This window comes from Natator depressus, chromosome 9 (genome assembly GCF_965152275.1).
Source record: "Natator depressus isolate rNatDep1 chromosome 9, rNatDep2.hap1, whole genome shotgun sequence".
Taxonomy (NCBI): Eukaryota; Metazoa; Chordata; order Testudines; family Cheloniidae; genus Natator; species Natator depressus.
In genome coordinates this window covers 43329847-43352958 of record NC_134242.1, presented here as the reverse complement: position 1 = coordinate 43352958, position 23112 = coordinate 43329847, and the positions used below count along the sequence as shown (strand labels likewise).

Sequence of the window (23112 nt, the reverse complement as noted above, 5' to 3'; positions counted from 1 at the left end):
TTGTTGGTTGCATATTTGCTCTTTTGCAGCACAGACTTCTTCCTAGTTGGCTGTATATTTTCATATATTTTGCAAAATAAGTTTGCTCTATCTATAATTTATAAGAATTAATTTCAAGTCTTCTTGAGTACCAAGTACTTCCAATTTTTGTTGTGACACAGATTATGCAAATTGTCTTGACAAAAGAGTATATGGAAGCTGATTATAAAATAGGAATTTAGCTACAAAGTGTAGCTGACTGTATCTAGTTCTGTGCATTAAATCAAAAGAATTTTGATTTTTTAAAAATTCCTATTTACAAGCATTGATATCTCTTTGTTAGGGGCTACTAAGGAGATTCCCACTGGGCATTTCTTGGTGATGTATTTGGGTATGATGCCGCTGAACCATAGTATGTCCCCATTACTGTCATGCATCTTTATAATTTACTGACAGCCTGTCAAGCGCCTGTTGAGATGTCACAAGATCACAGAATATGATTAAAGAGGTTTTTTTAATTAAACCCTGCCCTATCTTAATATACCAACACAGTTGATATCAGGTGAGAGAGAGTCAAAGATCTTAGAACAGTCTGCACTTTCCTACTCAATTATATAGAGCTGCATATACACCAGGATACCTGTAAACTGGATCGATTCACACTAACTTATTGCCAAATGAGTTGGATGTACCCGGTACCAATACCAACTACAATTCAGATCAGAAATCCAGCCATGCTGTCATGTATTTGTCAATGTATTTGCCAGCATGAGCCACCACAGGCTCCTTCTATATGAATGTTCTTCTCGCAAACATCCTTTCTCTTCATACTAGAGTCTCCCAACCTTTTCTGGTAGGAGACATGCCCTTTCCAACTGCATTTGTACCAGTCCCTTTCATAGAATCATAGAATATCAGGGTTGGAAGGGACCTCAGGAGGTCATCTAGTCCAACCCCCTGCTCAAAGCAGGACCAATCCCAACTAAATCATCCCAGCCAGGGCTTTGGACCTTAAAAACCTCAAAGGAAGGAGATTCCACCACCTCCCTAGATAACCCATTTCAGTGCTTCACCACCCTCCTAGTGAAATAGTGTTTCCTAATATCCAACCTAGACCTCCCGAACTGCAACTTGAGACCATGCTCTTTGTTTTGTCATCGGCACCACTGAGAACAGCCTAGCTCCATTCTCATTGGAACCGCACTTCAGGTAGTTGAAGGCTGCTATCAAATACCCCCTCACTCTTCTCTTCTGCAGACTAAAGAAGCCCAGTTCCTTCAGCCTCTCCTCATAAGTCATGTGCCCCAGCCCCCTAATCATTTTCGTTGTCCTCCGCTGGACTCTCTCCAATTTGTCCACATCCCTTCTGTAGTGGGGGGCCCCAAAACTCAACACAATACTTTGACCTGTGCCCATACCCTGGTGAGCTTGCCAACTCTCATTTCTTTACAGGCTATTGCCTCTTTGATTTCTTTCACTAGTTTGATTTCTTTTTCACTAGGATAGTGGTGAAGCACTGGAATGCATTACCCAGGGAGGTGGTAGAATCTCCTTCTTTTGAGGTTTTTAAGGTCAGGCTTGACAAAGCCCTGGCTGGGATAATTTAGTTGGGGATTGGTCCTGCTTTGAGCAGGGGGTTGGACTAGATGAGCTCCTGAGGTCCCTTCCAACCCTGATATTCTATGATTCTATGAATACAGCTTCTGATGTTTAGTAAGATTAGTTTTCTATAGAGTTTGGATTCCACGCATCTCTAGCTACCACATACCATCAGGCTACGCCTTCTCAGTGCATGCACCTTCTCATTCTGGCTCCCTCATTTCTATCAGTAGCTTCATAGCTCCATGCCAAGATGATTTTTCTTTTAAAAATGAGTATTTGTGACATAGCACTGTAAAAAATGTCTGACAGGGAGTTGAGCAGAAAAATAGTTTGGGGAGCTTCCAACACAGGGCTATTTACAAAACAAACCCCTGACATGTATGTATTTAAATAATCATTTCTGTGTAAAGTAATCAAATCAAATATCAGTGACAAGCTAAAGTTAGTAAAATGTATTGCAATATAAAGTCTTCAGCGGACTCAGGATTAATGGTACTATTTCAGACAGAAAGTCTTCAAAATGATCTACTGTAGTGTCTCTGATCACTGTTTGTTTATATAGGTTTATTCCAAATAGACAAACCCCAAATGTCCTGACCTCAATCTCCCCTGTGCTTACTTCACCCTTGTTCTACAGTGCATTTGAAGGTTTACACTATAAGTACCTGAAATGTTCTTACCTTTTAATTATTCCTAAGCCCAGCTAAAGTGAACACAAATTTGTTGCAATTTACATACATCTTATGAGAGGGAAAATTAAACTTCATGAATTACCTTTGCTCCTTTTTGAACAGAGATGATGCCAAAGTTATTTAACAGTAGTAGCTTTAGTCTTCTTTGGCTCAGCTCATTCTTCCCACTGTTAGAACTAAAGTTAGGAGAAAACTCCTATGAGAGGACATGGGCACTCAATCAGCTGTATATTATTAGAGACGAAGATCTACATCACTCAGTAACTCAATTATTTGGCCTGGCAACTATTCATGTCTCTCTTATTTGTCCAGATATGAAAGTGACTATTATGGGGCAAACTCTGATCTCAGTTACACCATTGTAAATCCAAAGTAAGTGAATCAGACACTATTACTTTCATTTCCCAATGTCTCCAAATCCCTAGTTATGTGAATGGTAAGAAAGGAAAAGGAGTTAAGAATGATCACCCCCGTTCTCATGCTTTTCAGTGTAAATCAGGCTCCTATGAATGTTTCCCTAATGACAACACATTATCTTTACTGTAACTTAGCAGACTTTAACATAGACTTCACAAATAGGCCTGGGAAAATCTTGTGTGCAAAAATGATTTTTCATTAGAATTTTCATTTCTCTTTTCTGTTCCTTTTCTCTGAATTGCTCTCTGGACATCTCCTGATTAACACCACTGAGATAATGAAGTTATAGCAGCGTCAATCTGAAGTACTTGGAATCAGAATCTGATCTTCTGTATTTGTTTATTTCCCTCCATCTTGGCTCCATTTTTTTCACACTGATTTTTAATGCATTTTTTTCTCTGCCCCTTCTTGTTCCTCCCCCTTCTCTCAAGTCTCTCCTAAGCAGAATACAGACTCAGTTGCGTCTGACTTTGAGACAAATGTTTCAGTCCATAGTGTTAAAGGGCAACTGGTAGGCCATGTTTATGCTGTAGTTGGAAACAGGTAACCCTCTTCACCAACAAACGGAGATGACAAAAATTAAAGTTTGAAACCAGTGAGCCTTCCTCAAAATAAATATTAAGTAGAGAATTAAATTGTTTTGCAGTTTTTTGAACAGGATGAGCCACTTACAATGGTATAACAATAAAGGAAATAGTGAGTGTAGTAAAAACTCAGTAGGAAACACAATATCTCATGGAATAAAGGATACCTAAAATGAATAAAGAAAGCCAGTAACACAGGGATGGTGTGTGATGTAGAGGATTCAAAGGACAGGAGAACAGAAGAGCTGAGAAAATGCAATATTGACACCATCTGGGATAATCAGCAATGGAACTGAAGACATGTGGAGATGAAAATTTGATGTGTGGGCTGGCTGCCAGCAGATATTCCATCAATATTCTGAGACGATAATAATAATTACACAAATCAGCAGCTGTAGAATTACATATTTAGATAAATACAAGTATAACGTGGTGAATGGGAATGAAGTATGGTTAAGATGACAATTTGTACAGTACACTGATATTTAGAAAAGACAGAGAAATGAGGAGGATAAGGACATCATAAAGGACAAAAGGATCCTGATATGCAAAAGAAAATCTGATGATGAGAGAATTCATGAACAATGAGAAAAATACATTAACCTTCAATAGCTGTTGAGATCTTATACAAATCAGGCAGAAGTTATCAAGAGAAAAAACAAGTTATTTTCTTTGCATTTAAAAAGAAAGGATGTTCTCAGGGGGAAAAACCTGCTCATGTGCCCTCAAGAGAAAATGTATAACCGGATAAACTACCTGGTTATAATACTTGGAGCAGACAGGGGCAGGGGAGTGGGGGGAGCAGGGGTCCTCCATCTAAACAGTCATGTAGGAAGCAAGGATTGGAATTACGTCCCAAGATAATAACTCAGCCTGAATGCTATAATGAAGTAAAATGCCAGGTATCTTTAAGATGATGAGAAGAAATGTGACAACAGGAAGGATATACCATCAGGAGAAGGCTTATCAAAGAAGAGAAGCTTAGCAGTATTACAAGTAGTTAGAAAAAAGAGTTGTGAAAGAAAATGGTTAGTATTGTATTGATAAATGTTTGTCAAAATCATGTATCTGAATAGACAGCTGGGTGAAGAAACTCATTGAACACTCTCTATCACTGTTGAAAGCCTGCTGACCATCCAGATATTGCAGCATTTGCTCATTTGTTCAATGCTTACTGTATCAGATACAATTTTGGCTTATTGATGAACGTTTGTCATTCCTAAGAGGCAGCATTATTCAGGCTCTTCCTCCCCTTGCACTTCATGACTCCCTCCTTTTTGGGGTGGAGCTGCAGGAGTAGCAATTGATGGGGAGCACAGTTCTGGAAGAGGGTCCGTGGGGTGCAAACAGCTAGTGAAAAGGCACAATATGTCTTCATTTCTGAGATCCAGTGTTTCAAGGCTTTTTGGGAGGCGGAAGGTGAACACCTAGCTTGTTCTGTTTGGGAGCAGCATTCCTAGTCCCTGATGTGGGTTATTTTCATGCAGGGACCAATCTGACCCAAAGGCTCCAATGTGCAGGTACTGAACAGGTTAGTTTTAGTTCATGGGTAACAAGATGATGAATACCCTGACTAGAGTTTCTATGCTCCTGTAAGGCTCAATTGTGAGCCTGCTAATGTTCCTGTTTGGGGGAGTAACAGGGTCTCCTTATGCCCCCTCAGTGCCCTGCATGGGCTACCTGCATTGCTAGACCCTGCACACAGGGGAGAGCAACCACCACCAGCTGTTACTCCCCATCCATGCAGGTGTGCAGATACTAGTTGGGGCCTTGGCTGACTGATCCCCAGAATGTGCTGGCCAGCACAGCTGCACTAGCACAAGGACAGACACATCTTTCTTTCTCCCCAAAGTAAGGGAAAAGAAGGACCCGACTGCGACTTACAGTCACTCTTGTGTCCCTTACTTGGGCTGGATTGCCAGGGGCCAATCCAGCCTCTGATATGCACTTTTGTGGCTCATTTCTGCAAGGTGCCAAGCACTCTCCCCAGTGCAGCAAAGCACTTAAAGACATACTAACTACAAGCTTATGAGTAGTTGCATTCAAATCAATAGGACTACTCACATGCTTAAAGCTAAGCAGGTCCCTGACTGTGCTGCTGGACTGGGGACAGAGTGCCGAACACCTGTTGGACGGATGTTGGTTTACACCTACACGTAGAAACCTACATGATCTGAATGGTCTCAGACCTGACAGTAAGTTTTCCCCTCCCTATTAGACATTTACTTGGATTACTTTCTTCTTTCTAATTCTTTCTTTGCAAAGCCTTGGTCACAAACAATCAATAGGCATTGTCTTTAAAGTGTCAGTACATGCCAACAGTTACTATATGGTGCTATCTGAGTCACAGTGCTATTTCCACAGCGTTCCCCTATACTTGGAACGTGAGATACCTGTGGTAAGTGGTAATGGTTGGAAAATGTTAACTTTTTAATGGATTTCATCATTGTGACCCCGCACCAGTAAGGAAGGGGTTAAGCAACTAGTCTGGACCCAGCCAGCCCTACCCCACCCACTTGCAAAGCATGCATGGCTTGGAGGAAGAGCTAAAAAGAAGAACAGGCCAATGTGGCAGGGCATCAGACAATGGAGATGAACTGACTTGCACCCTGAGCTCTGGAGTCCTGGCTGTCATGATGTTGCCAAACCCCAGAGAAGAGACTGGTGAGTCTCAGAAGGTCTGAGACTTTCTTTGATTTAATGTCTTTATTTTTCCTGTTGGGAAAGAGGGTCTGGCAGGAAGTGCTCCAGGAAGGCAGAAGTACGGCACTTTGGCGGATACCCAATGGAGAGGGTGGGACCGGGTTCCCCTAATAACCCTTAGGAGGTGCCGAAGGCAGAAGCCTACCCCTAATACTGGGAGTCTAGAGGAGAGAAGGCCCTGAAGGCAGAAGGTTCAAGATCCTCAGACCCAACCTAGGCAGAGATCCAGAGACCCCTTGCCTAACCCAAAGGGCTACCCTGTTGCTGGACTTTTTATATACCCTGAAAGGGGTGGACATAACCATGGGACCTGCTCAGAGGGATGAGTTACAGAAGAGGCAGGACACCGCAGGACCAAAGCAGATGTTAATATGTTAATAGCGAGAACCTGCCACACCCTGCCTGACCACTAGGCGGCACCTGTGGTCAGTGATCTGCTTCATAACCATATATAATTCTTCAGAACTTGTTTATCTCAGTGGTCTGAAGTCATCTGAGTAAACACATGTGGTACGGGCTATATAATTAAATATAGTATGTTTAAATGTATAAGTAGTGGTCTTTAGAGCTAATAATGGATTTGACTATAAAAGGCTTATATGCAACTGCCAAAAACAAAACACGAGCACTACATAATACTGTATTCAGGTACAAATCTTAATGGAAGAGATGAAGGGAACTGGGGAATTTAACCGACATTCAGAAAAGATTCTAGATAGCAGAAAAATGGCAAACAAAACTTCAGGATTTGAAAAGTGCAGACAGACAACTGTGAAATATATTGATATTGGTTGGTTATGCATAAAAGCTTGAGGAGCTGTCTACGAATATCTGAGTGCAGAATTGGAATATATAAGCATAGGATCAGATCCTCAGATGGTGTAAATCAAAATCAATATAAATACAAAAATTTAAACCAGATCAGGATCTGGTCTCTAACTCGCTTTCTAGAGAAAGTGGGAACTGGGGAAGATAATGACATTTGGGCAGGGAGACTTTTAGTCGGCCTACAGTTGAATATGTTGAAGCAGGTAATCTAGATGCTGGTGAAATCCATGTGCTTTGGGGATTTATTGTTTTTGTTGGTAGGAAGGTAGAGAAGGATGGTTCAATAGTATTGCAAAAAAATATTTGTAAGTAATCCATACACTATGCTTCACAGCAGCAATGCTTCTCAATCTATAGAGCATGACTGTAAGCACGTTTGTAAATTATTTTCATATCGATTTTAAATAAATGATGACTATTTTAGTGTACTGTGCTGGATTCTGGTTTCATCATTTCAGAGTCAGATACTTAGATATATCCTCTTTAGGGAGACTTCTGCATAGACCTGGTGTTAAAATCATCATCATTATTATTATTGCTCTGCCAAAGACGTTTACCCTTTGAAAGCCCTTTTTATTACATTTAATCACATGCAACAGCATTCATTGAGACTGATACTTTAGAGTTGTCATTTAAGGCCTGATCCAAAGCCCACTGAAGTCAATGGGAAGGTCCCCCATTGAGTTCAGTGGGCTCTGGATCAGACTCCTACTCAGTGCTTTGCCACTAGAAGTTCTCAAGTGAGCTAAATTTCTTGCACTGCATATCTACAAAGCAATAATCAGAGCACTCTTGGTAGATCTCAAGTTGTGTAATGTAGCTTTGCAATTAAAAAGCACCATAGTTTACAGACACATACCAAGAGGAAATTAAATGAAATTGAAGTGTTTTTATATTTTAACATTCTACTAAAGCAAAGGCGTTTTGTAATGAGACTAATCTCATTTTATCGCTTAATTGCATCTAGATATGCCAAACAAATTTACTGCTAGTAACCTGCATACAATATAATATATTAATTATAAAACACTATTACAGTTTTCACAAGAAGGAATAGTTACTCTTACTGTTCTGAATCCAAAGCATTTGGTCAAATTAATTGTAATTATATTTTTAGTTGATATAATCCCAGCCAAATCAATGGGAGAGCTAATTATGCAAATGTAATTCTTTTTAATCCACAACCATCTCATCATAAATAATTTTATTTCAACCGATTGCAAAAAGGAAGGAGGAGACATTATGTTGCTTCCTTATTTCACATTACTAAAGTTAACAATAAACCAAATTTCAAAAGCTTCTATTTTTTCATTTTTGAACTCTAACTACAAAAGAGCCATTGTATATTTTGGCAGTACTACAATACATAAATAGTTTAATTATCAATTGAAAATGATTTAGCACCTGGCTATTGTTTATAATGTACCACATGAAGACAAAAAAACATATCACTTAAAACTTTAATCGCTATAATCTCTTGCATCTGGGGCATCTAGAAGAAGTCTTTTCACAAGTCAGATACAATAAAAAAACAGTAAATTATTAATCAATGAGCAAATAATTTTTAATTGATAATGTATTCATCTATGTTTCCCAACCTTTGTTTATAAAATATTTGTGAGAAGAATATGGAAAATCTCTACATTTATTTGTTATTCAAATTATTTCTGATTTTAATAAACACACTTTTCTCCACATCTGAATACCTCACCAAACATTTGTTGGAAATAGGGCTGGCTAAAAGCAGCAATTTTTGTATCAGGAAAAATTTAAAGGTTTTGACATTTTTTTTCATTCTGACGAACAAAAATGAGACCTTTTGAAATTTCTTTGTGAAAAGACATGAGAAACACACACACACACAACCAACCCACCAGAGCAAGGACTTGAACCTGGGTCTTCTACATCTCAGGTGAGTTTTCTAAATGCTAGGTTATTGACCATTCGGTGGGGGGTCATGAAAACCCCCTTTTTTTTTTCTCAAAATCAATACATTTCTGCTAAAGGTTTCAGTTTCCACAGAAAAAAAGTTGACATTTTTTCAACCTGCTGCAGTTGCAAATGTTCGGTATTTCAACTGTGTAAGTTATGTTGTTTTGGTTAGTTGTCTAGTGCCTCTTCTTTTGTTAAAAACTTGATTATGTAAGTCACCAACACAATGAAAATTTCAGATTTACAATCCAATATGGAATTTTGAAATTCACTTTCAGCAAATATTTGAGTTATAAGTTTAAATTCACTTTCCACAAGCATCTTGTTTTTCTTTACCCATGTTCATGGAAAGGCTCCAACACACTACTCAGTTGAAACCTGCTTTAAAATGTGAATGAATATTCAGAGAACATTTTCCCTGCATTTACCTGCTGTGTGAATTCTGTCACCAGATCCTTGACATCCATCCTCATCATCACAGTCCCCGCTTGATTCCATTGCTTCACTTTTCCAGCCCCCACTGCCACTTTCCCTGGAAGCCCATCGTTCCAACTTCAATTTTGTCTTCTCTGTATCCAGCTAAAAGACAAGAAAACAAGTCACAATGAAATTTAGTGTCTTCACACAATTCAAGGTGCAAGTGACAAAGAGCCTGATTCTATAAGGGGCCGAGGACCCTTGGTTCTGAAATACTGTGGGTCTGATTCTATTGTTAAAAATGTTATATTTCACCCTTTTATATTAAAAATGTTATATTAACAATGTTATATTTCACCATACGGTTAGTGCAATGTTTTGGGTTATTTTCATATGAAGTCAACAGTAAAGCTTCCTGGATGAGGGCAGGGTCATCACAGAGGTGTTGCAGGCATTTAATACCTCATACATGAGGGCCCTAGTATCTTACAGGATTGGGCCTTAAGGTAGGATTTTTAGGGCATTGAGCAGTTAACAAGATCAGGTCCAAAGCCTGTGCAGACTGCAAGTTATGCACTTCACTTTAACTTGAATCAGCAAAACATTTGACTGAAACAAATTTCTTGGAATTACTATAGAATAAGAACAAGCTGTTTCTGGAGTCACTCTGAATTCACGGCATTAGCTCATGCTAGCTGAAGTACTGTATTTGCTATACAACAAACCTTTTTTGAGCTTTATATGCCATCCCCATTTGTCATACTTTACAATGTAAGAAACACAAATGTGTCATCACAAAGGTCTAGACCACCATTAAAACTTGTTTTCAATGGCAGCCTAAGTGGCCGGCTCTTCTCCCTGTTTGGGGTAAGGCTTTTTCTTTGGTAATTAGAAGGGAAGAAGGTTGTAGCTGATGCTGTGAATGTCATTCTGGTTATGCTGGAAAAGCTCTCACAATAAGGAAGTTTGGCAGTGTTTCCTAAACTTGGCCACTCTGGATTTCTCTAATCTCCTCTTGGAAGTTAGTTAATTCCATGGTCGGGTCCCCTCAACTGAGAATGCCTTGTCCTTAGCCCTCACATACGTCATTCCGGGCTGTGGTTTTGGCAGTCTGAAGATGGAAACGAGGTCTCTAATATAGCTGGGACCTGATCTGATCTATTTACAGCTTTGAAGATCAGGACAGATCAATCTGGCAGTGGAAATGGCGTGGGAGCCAGCCGAGAAACTAGAGCTCAGGCTTGACACACTAACGGAGACCTAAATGGCAGAAGAGGAAGGCCGCAGCATTTTCCACCACCAGGAACTCTTGAATTGTTTTCACATTCCTCTTCAAGCTTCCATAATAATGCAGTCTGACAAATGCATGTCTCACTGTGCCTAGGGGTCCTGTTCTAGTGAACAATAGTTGCTACCTTGTACTGGGGAGAACCTGGCTAATTTACCCTTTACCTGAAATTGTCCATTTTGGTTATTCTGAAGATACACACATCACTGCACTGCAGTGGGAAGATGAGTTTGTGAGGGAGAGGAATATGGATTTTAGTTGGGAAAGGCATTGAACACTGTCCAATTGTTGTCGGATTTTTTTTTTAACAAGCTGCCTGATGTCGAGCATCATTATTCACAGGCTGAAAGCCTGATGTCATGGGGAAGTAAGAGAGCAAATATTTTCAGCAAATGTAAAAAATAAATCTGTGTATGTGGAGGAAAGGATTATTCAGTTACTTCATAGATTTATTGTGTCCTGACCATCTTGGAGGAGACTCATTCATTCTTGGTTATAATCCTTCAGAATGAAAAGAAATGGCTAAGTGGTGAACAGAACAGATGCAAAATTTAATAAAGGCTTTTAATGATTGTTTGCAGTCAAGGCAGAAAGGTTTACTGCCTGTTAAGGTAATAACTCTTTTTCAAATTGATTTCATTCAGCACTCATGACTCAAAAGTGAATAACCGAATGATGTGTGCTCAGCTGTCCTGGAAAAGGGCAGAGAAATGAGCTCTGTGTTCAACCATGGGTGCACTGCCGCATTTCCCAGACTACTGAATGCGATGTCCTGCCTTCCCTTCAGGAAAACAGCTCAATGGCAACTTATATACACATCTATTAGCCCTCCTCCCCACATTCTACAGTTCCTCCCCCAAACCTCCTCTTTCCTAAAGTCTTTTTCAGCAGAGACGTCTACACCTACAGTATCTCCCAGCTGGTGTAGCAAGGACCCCAGCCACGTCTCCTTCTCCTTTGGCTGAAAAGGCTCCCTGTTATAGTAAGCCCCACCTCTGGGCTGTTACCATGTGACCTTTGGTCCCCTGACTCAGTGCCTTGAAACAGGGCACAGGAAAGATGCATATACCCAAGGACATTTTCATGTCCTTTGCCCCTACCTATCAATTGCATGTCCCGTGCTTTGGGAAATCATAGAAATAATAGAAATATAAGGTTGGAAGGGACTTTGAGAGGTCATCTAGTCCAGCCCCAAATGCTAAAAGAGGACCAAAGAAACCTAGACCATCCCTGGCAGGTGTTTGTCCAGCCGGTTCTTAAACGCCTCCAATGATGAGGATTCCACAGACTCCCTTAGAAGCCTATTCCAGAGCTTAACTAGCTTATACATAATTTTTTCATACTATCTAACCTAAATCTTTTTGCTGCAAATTAAATCCATTACTTCTTGTCCTACCTTCAGTGGGCACAGAGATCAATTGATCATCAACCTCTGTATAACAGCCCTTAACAAACTTGAAGCCTGTCATCAGATCCCCCCTCAGTCTTCTTCTCTCAAGACTACACATGACAGTTGTTGTTTTTTTAATTTTTTCTCATACGTCAGGTTTCCAAACCTTTTACCATTTGTGTTGCTCTCCTCTGGATTCTCTCCAATTTGTCCACCTCTTTCTTAAAGAGTGGCACACAAAGCTGGACACTATACTCCATCTGAGGCCTCACCAGTGTCAAGTACAGCAGAACAATTATGTCACCAGTGTCAAGTGGAGTGGAACAATTACACTTCTCTTAATACACCCTACAATGACATTAGCCTTTTGTGCAACTGCATCATATTGTTGGCTCACATTCAATTTGTGATCTACCATAACCCCAGATCCTCTTCAGCAGGACTACTCCCAAGCCAGTTATTCCCCATGTTGAGGTTGAGCAATTGTTTTTTCTTTCCTACAATTCAGTAAAGACAAATGCAAAGTACCATATTTATCTTATTGATTTCAGACCAATTCTCCAATGTAACAAGGTCTTCTTGAATTCTAACATGGGTATAATAGGCTGGGGAGGCAAAGCCTCCGCAAACAGCCTCCGACCCACTGCCTTTGAGAGCATGGAGGGAATGCCTAGGCCATGGCCCCACCCACACTTTTCCCCCATGGCCCCATCTGCGGCAGAGGAGAGGAGCGAGCAACAGCGGCGGGGCTGACTGGGGAGGGGCCGAATGGGACCGGGACCTGGGGTAGAGCGGAGGTGGGGCCTGGGGCGAAGGATGGGTGGTGCCTCAGGGGGAGGAGGCCGAGAGGGGGTGGGGCCAGAGTCTGGATGCCGGGGGAGCTTCCATTGCTCACACCAGCCTCCCCAAATGCCAGAGCCACGTGCCGCCTATGAATTCTAAGTCTGTCTTCCAAAGTGCTTACAATCTCTCTCATCCTGATATCATCCACAAATATTATACACATACTCTTCCCACTCCATTATCCAAGTCATTAATGAAAATATTGACTATTGCTGGACTATGGTTGGTGTACTGGTGCAGTTAACCAAAATGAAAAATAGATTTAACATGTACAGGAGTAGCAACTTTATTACTCCTGAAATACTTATTGCATAATAAAGACTCAGATTATGTCCCCCAGATGTATGCATGTTGGGCCTCTTCTGCATGCAGATCTCCCCTACTGCACAGAAGTGGACTTAGCTGCTTCTGCAGGGCCAGCCCATCTCCTCCAGAGGTTTGAGAATATGCAAAGAGAAATGGAAGGAGGCAGTCTGGGGAGGGAACTGGCAGGCAGGGATGGGGGTGGCAATAGACATTATCCTCCTTGTGGATCTTATGCAAAAAGGATTATGCAGTCTTATTATCTTTTTGTGTGTTTTTTGTAGGTCCTGGAGGCAGCCAGGTCAGGGGTGGTCACTTGTGCTTTGTTCCAATGGAGCCGTGCTGCCAGGCTGTGAGAGGAGCTTCCACTAGGGGCTAGAGCTAATATGTAGTACCAATATTAGCTAGAGCTAATATGTAGTTTGCCCTGATGGTCCTGACATGCAATGGAGCCCGAGGAATCCTGAAAATTTGGAGGCATCAACCCCCATGGTCTTTTCTGTGAGGTGGAGGAGGGACAAATTCCACTCCCTAATGGACCAACATGGAGAGAACCTCTCCAAATGGATTCTCCGCCATAGTCTCCTCCCCATATGTTACCATGGAAGAGACTGATCTGGATCAATAACTGGCATTTATTTCACACTTTCAACAAAATAGTTCAATGTGGTATAATTTTACTGACCGTACTAGCTATCTATCAATACACATGCAGATCAATTAATCCATCACTGAAACCCAACCACCGCCACCTCTGGCCGCTTAAACAGTGAGCAGGAGCCCTGCACAGTAGTTCAGGACCAGAAGTGAAGAATGCAGTACCTTATCCAACTGAAACAGCAGAACTGGATTTTTGGTAGAAGAAATGCAATAACCCCTTTGGATTTGTGCCAGGGCACAGGATCTAATATCTCTACCCTTGTAGAAAACATCACAGGAGTTTTAACAGGAGCATAGACTTTATGACTTCAATTTTTTCATCCAAAAGATAGCACTTCCAAAAGCATAGTGCTTTCTAATGCTATTCTGGGCCACTGGTTCCGTACTGACTTAATTAAAAGACCAACCCTGTAATGAACAGCTCCAGTCCTGCTTGCTTTATGAGAATTGGCAGACTGACCACCAGCAGGTGGGTATGAAGTATCCATATTATATCTTTTGCTCATTAAAAGGCAACATGAATAAGGCCTAATCTAAAACCCCTTGACGTTAATGGGAGTCTTTCCACTGCAGTCTTTCCACTGACTATGGGCTTTGGATCAAGCCCATAGTCCTCTAAAGAGTGTTGAGAACCTACACAATATTCCTGAATAGATTGCTTTGCATTTGATTTAGCTGAAATGTGTGTAAAATCATATGTAACCAGGAAGCTCTGAATTAAATACACTGCTGACAAGGTGCATGCATACTGTTTATTCCAGCAAATGCCTGGAGAATATTATATGCAGGAAATGTGGTTCACCATGCTTGTTCCAAATGTTATGTGACACAAAGGGCCCAAATCTCCCACTATGGGCCAAACCTTAATTCATTCTCTTGATCTTTGGCCACAGGGCATGGTCGAATACAGATTTATTCTCAAACGCTTTTTGTACAATGGCAGCATTCCCACTCGAGCATCAATTTTGTGAATGCCCCTCCTGATTAATTAATTAATAGCTGTATAGCTCCTTGAGATACGATTCTGTAAAAGTGTAACTATTGTATTTGTATCTGAGGTAAGAATTCAGCAAAATAGAATAACAAGGGCTCATTTAATTAGAAAATAGATTTTTTTAAGATTATATTTTGCACCATACTTTCAAGTTTATCAGATCAGTGAACATGGCAATGGAAAAGCTATGAGGATACCATATGGATACCATAGGATAACGTCTCCTAAAGGTGAGTGCTTGGAATATTCAAAGATGACTCCTACATGTTAATTGTTTCCCAAGTGGTCTGTTTCCTCTATGATGTACTTCAGTATGAATATTTTTATATTCCAAAAAGATGGCCATTGCTATGAACTGAATAAACTTGACAGTAGTCCACCTGTTAGTCAATTACAAAGAGTATGAGTCGAGACATCTCTCACTTGCGATGTTTTCATAGACATCAAGACAGACATAAGATATACATCATTTAGTAACTGAAGGCAAAACATGATCCTGTCTAAAGAGGCTGACAAACAATTTTTTTTCAAAACTGTTCTGATGAAATACATATCATTATCTTCAGAGACAATGAATTTTGCACGAACAATGTAGAAAAGCCTACTCTGGAAAATAAAGTCACAAATGACTCAATCCTTCCTGTTAGAATATAAGTATTTTTTCTCAGTCTGCTCAGTGTTTCATTAAAAAAAGTCCTTTCTAAATGCTTATTAGGTCAGAAATGACTACAGCAGAATGAAACAATACGCTGCTTTCTTAGCCAATTGTCTGTATTTTTTATAAGAACTGACAAAATTAGTGCTGTACATAAAGGGCTGGATTTTACTGATGCCTGGTGACTGAGCAGATGCTCTGTCAATTCACAAAACAATAGGAACATAAGAAATTTTAGGACATAACAGCCACATATACTTATTCTAAGTGCATCCTCTCCTTTGAGATGACATGTATAGTCAATTTCCCTCCATATGTGCACTTAATCCCCTCATAAAACTGTTTGCTCTTGTTTCTGCCATTCACATTTACTCCGTGCAGTCCTTTTCTTTCTTTCGGCATAAAGAAGCAAAACTCTTCTTTTTCTTCAATCTCTAGTCAGGCATTTTCTTCAGTCTGCTCTCCCTCATGCTTGTATCTCACACTAACTCCAAAAGACTTGTTGCACTTCCCTTCTCTAGTCCCTTCAGAGATGAGAATACCTCAATAAGGGGCCCTCTTACGTTAATTTTTACCTAAAAGAATAAAAATGCATAACCTTTTTGAACAACAGAGACTCCTAGGTATCATTCTGGTTTCCTTCTGCTCTATTTACCCAATTCCTCACAGTAACACTGGCATAACAAATCGGGTTTCACCTATACAATACTAAAATAATCTAATCAAATTGTTATGCATACTTCATTAAATTTGGTTGAGCGCTTTCAATGGTTTTAGAATTTCATTCATGTCTTCTCCCCACTCCCCACAAAGCCTTTCTGCTTAGTGTTTTGACCACTATGGGTAGATATACTTTTCTTAGGTTTTAGAATCATTGAATCATATAATATTACAATTGAAAGAGACCTCAGGAGGTCATATAGTCCTACGCCAACCGCCAAAGCAGGGCCAACCCCAACTAAATCATCCCAGCCAAGGCTTTGTCAAACCGGGCCTGAAAAACCTCTAAGGATGGAGATTCCACCACCTCCCTAGGTAACCCATTCCAGTGCTTCACCATTCTTCTAGTGAAATAGTGTTTCCTAATATCCAATATAGACCTCCCCCACTGCAACTTGAGACCATTGCTTCCTGTTCTCTCATCTGCCACCACTGAGAACTAGTTCCATCCTCTTTGGAACCCCCCTTCAGGTAATTGGCTGCTATTAAATCCCCCCTCACTCACTCTTCTCTTCTGAAGACTAAATAACCCCAGTTCCCTCAGCCTCTCCTCATAAGTCATGTGCCCCAGCCCCCTAATAATTTTTGTTGCCCTCCGCTGGATTCTGTCCAATTTGTCCACATCCCTTCTGTAGTGTGGGGTCTAAAACTGGATGCAATATTTCAGGTGTGGCCTCACCAGTGCCTAATAGAGGGGAATAATCATTTCCCTCATCTGCTGGCAATACAGCCCAATATGCCATTGGCCTTCTTGGCAACAAGTGCACACTGCTGCCTCATCTCCAGCTTTTCGTCCACTCTAATCCCCAGGTCCTTTTCTGCAGAACTTCTGCTTAGCCAGTCGGTCCCCAGCCTGTAGCAGTGCATGGGATTCTTCCTTCCTAAGTACAAAACTCTGCACTTGTCCTTGTTGAACCTCATCAGATTTCTTTTAGCCCAATCCTCCAATTTGTCTAGGTCACTCTGGGCCCTATCCCTACCCTCCATCGCATCTACCTCTACCTTCAATTTAAAAGTCAGTTTACCTAACTTGCTGAGGGTGCAATTAACCCATCATCCAGATCATTAATAAAGATGTTGAATGAAACTGGCCCCAGGACTGACCCCTGGGGCACTCCGCTTGATACCAGCTGCCAACTAGACATCGAGCCGTTGATCACTACCCATTGAGCCTGACAATCTAGCCAGCTTTCTATCCACCTTATAGTCCATTCAGCCAATCCATACTTTTTTAACTTGCTGGCAAGAATACTATGGGAGACCGTATCAAAAGCTTTGCTAAGGTCAAGTTTTATCCCAGTCTAATCACCTTCATTTGTTTATGGTGAATTTTGTAAGTCACTTCTCTGCCAGTGTCCCTAGGTCATGCAAGTAATTTTGCATTTTGATGCCTTTTCCTTTCTACTTAACTTTTTTCCCACTAGTTTTGTTTCATCAGCAAATTTCATCAAATGTTCTCTCTTCTAGACAATTTAGGATGATAAATGTGAACAAAATTGGTTCTAGTGCTGATCTTTGTGGACTCCATTATCCACCTCAATTTACCCTGAATTGCTCCACTTACAAGTTGACCTAAGTCTACAATAACCAACACAATTCTTTATCTATTCAAGCATTTTTAGATTTAGATTTTCAGAAAGCTTTTGACAAAGTCTGTCACCAATGGCTCTTAGGCAAAGTAAGCAGTCATGGGATAAGAGGGAAGGTTCTCTCATGGATTGTTAAAAGATAAGAAACAAAGGGCAGGAATAAATGGTCAGTTTTCAGAATGGAGAGAGGTAAATAGTGGTGTCCCTCAAGGGTCTGTATTGGGCCCAGTCCTATTTAACATATTCATAAATGATCTGGAAAAAGGGCTAAACAGTCAGGCGGCAAAATTTGCAGATGATACAAAACTACTCAAGATAGTGAAGGCCCAGGCAGACTGCGAAGAGCTACAAAAGGATCTCTCAAAACTGGGTGACTGGGCAACAAAATGGCAGATGAAATTCCATGTTGATAAATGCAAAGTAGTGCACATGGGAAAACATAACCCAACTATACATATAAAATGATAGGGTCTAAATTAGCTGTTACCACTCAAGACAGAGATCTTGGAGTCATTGTGGATAGTTCTCTGAAAACATTGACTCAATGTGTAGCGGCAGCCAAAAAAGCGAACAGAATGTTGGGAATCTTTAAGACAGGGATAGACAATACGGCAGAAAATATCATATTGCCTCTATATAGATCCATAGTATGCCCACATCTTGAATACTTTGTGCAGATGTGGTCGCTCCATCTCAAAAAAGAACTGGAAAAGGTTCAGAAAAGGGCAATAAAAATGATTAGGTGTATGAATGGCTGTCGCGTGAGGAGAGATTAATAAGACTGGTACTTTTCATCTTGGAAAAGAGACAACTAAGGGGGATATGATAGAGGTTTATAAAATCATGACTGGTGGGGAGAAAGTAAATAAGGAAGCGCTATTTACTCCTTCTCATAACACAAGAACTAGGGGCCACCAAATAAAATTAATAGGCAGCAGGTTTAAAACAAACAAAAGCAAGTATTTCTTCACACAATGCACAGTAAACCTGTGGAACTCCTTGCCAGAGGGATGTTGTGATGGCCAACACTATAACATGGTTCAAAAAAGAACTAGATAAATTCATGGAGCATAGGTCTATCAATGGCTATTAGCCAGGATGGGCAGGGATGGTGTCCCTAGCCTCTGTTTGCCAGAAGCTGGGAATGGGTGACAGGGGATGGATCATTTGCTAATTACCTGTTCTGTTCATTCCCTCTGGGGCACCTGGCATTGGCCACTGTCGGAAGACAGGCTACTGGGCTAGATGGACCTTTGGTCTGACACAGTATGGCCGTTCTTATATTCTTATCTTATCTTTTCTCCTACACCCATTTACTAACATTGCATGTGACCACATTTTACTAAGATATAGATAATTCATAATTTTGGCTCCCACCAATTCATGTTTTCATTATTGCTTTAAACAATTCTAAAGAATTTTATGTCAATGGTTGTCCTTCTGTAAATCGATGGTAATGAATTTTAGGAATTAAGGATAAACTTTCAAAAGGGAATCCAACCTGCACCCTCAGTTGAATTACGGTGGCAATTCTGTATCTTTACCTAATTGTAGGTACAATCTGCAAGTTAGATGACCAAATGACTCCTACATTTACACCTACATTTGATATTGCAGGAACATAAATGCAGAGGTAAATGATATCTGTGAAAAAGGAAGGCTCGGTCTCGGCCCTTTTGTAAATACATTCATTATTTTACAGTATATTGGCATTTTTGTCTTGATTTGTGAAACCAGTATTTTTCTCAGTGCTTAAGTGAAGGTTACGGGCCTGAAATTATTTCTCTCTTGCCTGTCTCTTAATTACCAGTGAAACACCACAAGACCTGTTTCTACAGTATATTGTGTGTTTCTTCTTCCCATCTTTTTGCTTACTCCCTTATAAGAATTCTAGAAAGGGTTCAATCTGTTCTACGAATTTTTGTCAATGTTAAGTGTTTTCGTTACTTGATCAACTCTTCTGCTGTGATTCTGAGCCCCTTCAACACTACTTATTCATCTCCTGGGAAATTTGTTATCTTTCTTGCATTTCTCTCCCCATTCTCAGGACAAATAATGGATTTAGTTAGTTGGTGGTGTTTTTTTGAAGTTGTTCTTGTTTTTGTTTAACTGTGTCTATCATAAGTCATTAAATTACTCTTCTCATGTTTTACAGGACATTCTGATTCCTTCAACTAATTTTAGCTCCTAATCATTTTTCAAATCTCTCTTGTAATCTTTCTTTCATTCTCCACAAATAACTGCTTCCTTGCTGTTTTACATCTTTAACTTCACTTTGTAATCTATTCAGTCCTTCGTACTTGAGGTTTTGGACTTTCATGTCTTTCTTACCTGTGATTAGTTTTTTGCACTTCCTGGTTTATGCAAATGGACTTTCTAGTATGTTGATTGCTAGAGAAAACACTTACAACTATGGCAACATTAATTTATCTTTGAATACTTTCCATTTACCCTGTGTTTCCTTCCTCTAATCTTGCTTTTTGCCCACTCATTCTACTTCACTTCCCAAAGTCTTCTAGAATGTGCATAGTCAATGGGAGATCTACATCCCAGAGTAAACAGGTTAAATAAAAATTACTTTTTCTATCTGATGTAATAGGCTTATTTCATCAGGAATCTAAATTGGCTTTAGGAGTTTTACCTTGTTCTACAGTTCAGGATAGCTCTATTTTTGAGGTTAGCTTTATAATTTTTTCCTCTCAGATCATTATTAAAAGTGGCTATGTTTATGCTATGTTTTTGCAGAGTGCTTATAGTATGATTAGTTTAATGAGCTAAAAATCTTGGGATGCCCTTGAAATATTTTTACTCAAATATTTTTACTCAGATTTACACTGTACAGATGTACACTGTACTCAAATGTACAAATAGGAATGTGAATTCTGTGAATCTCTTGAGTTATTAACAGAAGCTCTATAATAGCTGCGCTCCCCATTCCTACAAACCATCAGCTGTAATTCACTAATTCTGAATGATCTGAAGTGAACATTTTATCTCCTATTACTTTACTATTAACTCTAAACAATCACTAGTTCTATCTGAGCAGGAAAAATGGTTTGAAAAGACCTGACATATTTTGGTTGATTTGGTTAGTAGTTTAATAGTCATGTCTCAAAAGAAGAAATAAGTACCTGACATACTTTTTTACATCTTAGCTACTCATACATTACACCTCTAGAGGATGAAATTCATCCTGTATTAAAAGACACAGAAAACTATGATTTTGTGTTTCCACTTTTCTATAAGTGTGACAGAGTTTGGGAAAAGAACCAGAGTGTTGGGGAAATGAGAATGGGGACTCTTAGAAAAGAAACAACATACACTGTCACGTCACTAATGAGACATATCCTTCTTCCTTCCAAGAGGAGATTGTTCAGTATTTGCTTTTAGCTGTGGCTGTCCCACTCAGTGGCCTTGATTCACCTCACAGACACATTTTGATGACAGCTAGCCTGCTCTCCTGATCCTGGCAAGGGATGCTGGTGAGAAGATGCTAGTTGGGTGGGCTAAGAGCTCTACCCCAAGTGATAATTCCGCTAGGTCCCTTGAAGTACAAATGCTGATACTTATGTGTCGGGTTCTGCATATGTGCCCCATTTTGGGGGCCATATTCACAATAGCATTTTTATTGGGCGTTCTGGGTCATCAAGGTGTTTGAGCTGTGTTGGCAGAAGAGTGTGCCCTGTACCAAGGAGACCTCTGAAGGGAGCAAAGGGGATGGACTGAGCATGTTTCTTTAGGATCAATGCTGCCACCTCAGTAGTGATGATAGGGGTGCATGTATGTGATGGGGCATGCTCCCCAAACACCCCCTGAAAGGGTTAACATAGACCAGATGGGCCAATTAACCTATTAGGCTGCAAACCCGAGGACATTTAGGCAGAGAGGAAAACCTTAATCAAGGAAAGCTCACCTGTGCAGGAACAATGTAAGCTGGTAGCAGAAAGGAGGCTGCATGGAGTACAGCTGCAGTCACTCTCCCTGGGACAAGGGAGAGAAAGAGATTTGGACCCAAGAGAAAGGGTTTGTCTAGCAGACCCAGAGGAAAAGGGTTTGGTTAGAAGGGTGGAGAATGTGAGCCTGGGATAGGCAAGGTAGGAAGTAGTCCAGGAGAGTGGCAGGGAGGTTTGTGGTTGCCCAGACCTTTGCTGCTGGAAATAGGGCCTTGGACTGGAACCGAGAGTAGAGGGTGGGCCTGGGTTCCCCTACCAGCCACTGGGTGAGTGGCACAATCTGGGCAGTGAACTTGAAGGCTGTCTGGGAAAATGCGTTCTAGCCACTGAGGGAGTGACCCAGCCAGGGCAGTGGACTTAAGGACTGCCTGGGATGGCAAGGAAGTTGTTGATATTACCCTGGAAGGGGAGGACTCTTGTGACTTGGCCGGAGGACTAACCCATGAAGATGAGACACTGCAGCTCCTGAGGAGCAAGAAAGGGGGCCACAGATCAGGAGAGTGAGACGACGGGATGAGGAACCACAAGAAGGGCATCAGACTGAAAGAGCCAATCCCCAGAGTGGCCAAGGGGAGGCACCGCCAAGTGGTGAGCAGAGGTCCCCGTGACAGTGTACCAATATCCAGGCTACTGGTGGATGGTGCTCAGACTGCTATAGGTCATACATAAGTGCATCACGGGATTAAAGACTTCAAAACTAGGGTGTTAGCATCTCCAATTTGTGTGTGTGTGTGCGTGTGTAAGAGAGAGAGAATGCCCGTGTATGCTAGACAGATGTTGTTGATATCACTGGCCGAGGTAACTCTTATTCCTGGGTACAAGTGTGAGGCATAAGGTTGCCAAATTTCCAATTTCTTAAAACTGAACACTACATTTCCGCCCCCCCACGCCCCCCATGCCCCTGCCGGTCGCCCACTCCCCACTCCCTCAGGACTCACCTGCCACCTTCAGAGCCGGGCTCGGAGCTGATGCGGAAGCTGCCTGCCCACGAGATGCAGGTGGGAAGTAGCTTTGGCTGAGAAGGGGCTGATGGGGGTTCTGGTGCTCTGCCTCCTGCTCCTCTGCCTCCTGCCCTGGTGCTTCCCGGTCCCCACGCCCCGAGCCATGCTGGCAGGGGCGTTTGCAGGCAGCAACCCCCATTCCAGTGCCCCTCCAGGTGTCAACTGGACTTTTGATGTCCGGTCAGTACTTCTGACCAGACACCTTACAGGTCCCCTTTCGACTGGAAAGTCCGGTTGAAAACTGGACATCTGGCAACCCTAGTCAGGCACCCCACAGAATGACAGATCAGCGTATCGTGTTGGATGATTGGGGCACAGAGACACTCTACCCTACATTGATTGAGAGAAAACTGCAGGAACTTACTGCAGCTGGGTATCAGCTGTTATGTTCAGGTAACATTTATGATAAAATTGTAAACTGAGAACTTCAGTACAGGGACAGATGTCGTGTATTTATTTTATGTCATCCTCGAAGGTGACACTTGCCAATTCCTTGTTCCTGACTGAACTGGATTTTTATGTTTATTTTACAATTTTCATTTTCTTTAACATCTGTTTCATA

The 23112-nt window shown here is 41.1% G+C and overlaps 1 protein-coding gene across 3 annotated transcripts in view; it reads right to left on the bottom strand.

Annotated features, from left to right (window-relative positions):
* The window catches only part of LOC141994034 (glypican-5-like), a 596673-nt gene that overhangs the window by 122362 nt on the left and 451199 nt on the right, over window positions 1–23112 (bottom strand). For 2 of the 3 annotated variants that reach the window (XM_074963987.1, XM_074963989.1), the window contains one exon: window positions 9166–9316. In XM_074963987.1, the coding sequence (XP_074820088.1) occupies window positions 9166–9316 (151 nt within the window). Of the gene's footprint in view, window positions 1–2358; window positions 2450–9165; window positions 9317–23112 lie in introns of those variants that run through there. The other variant, XM_074963988.1, reaches the window with a different exon arrangement.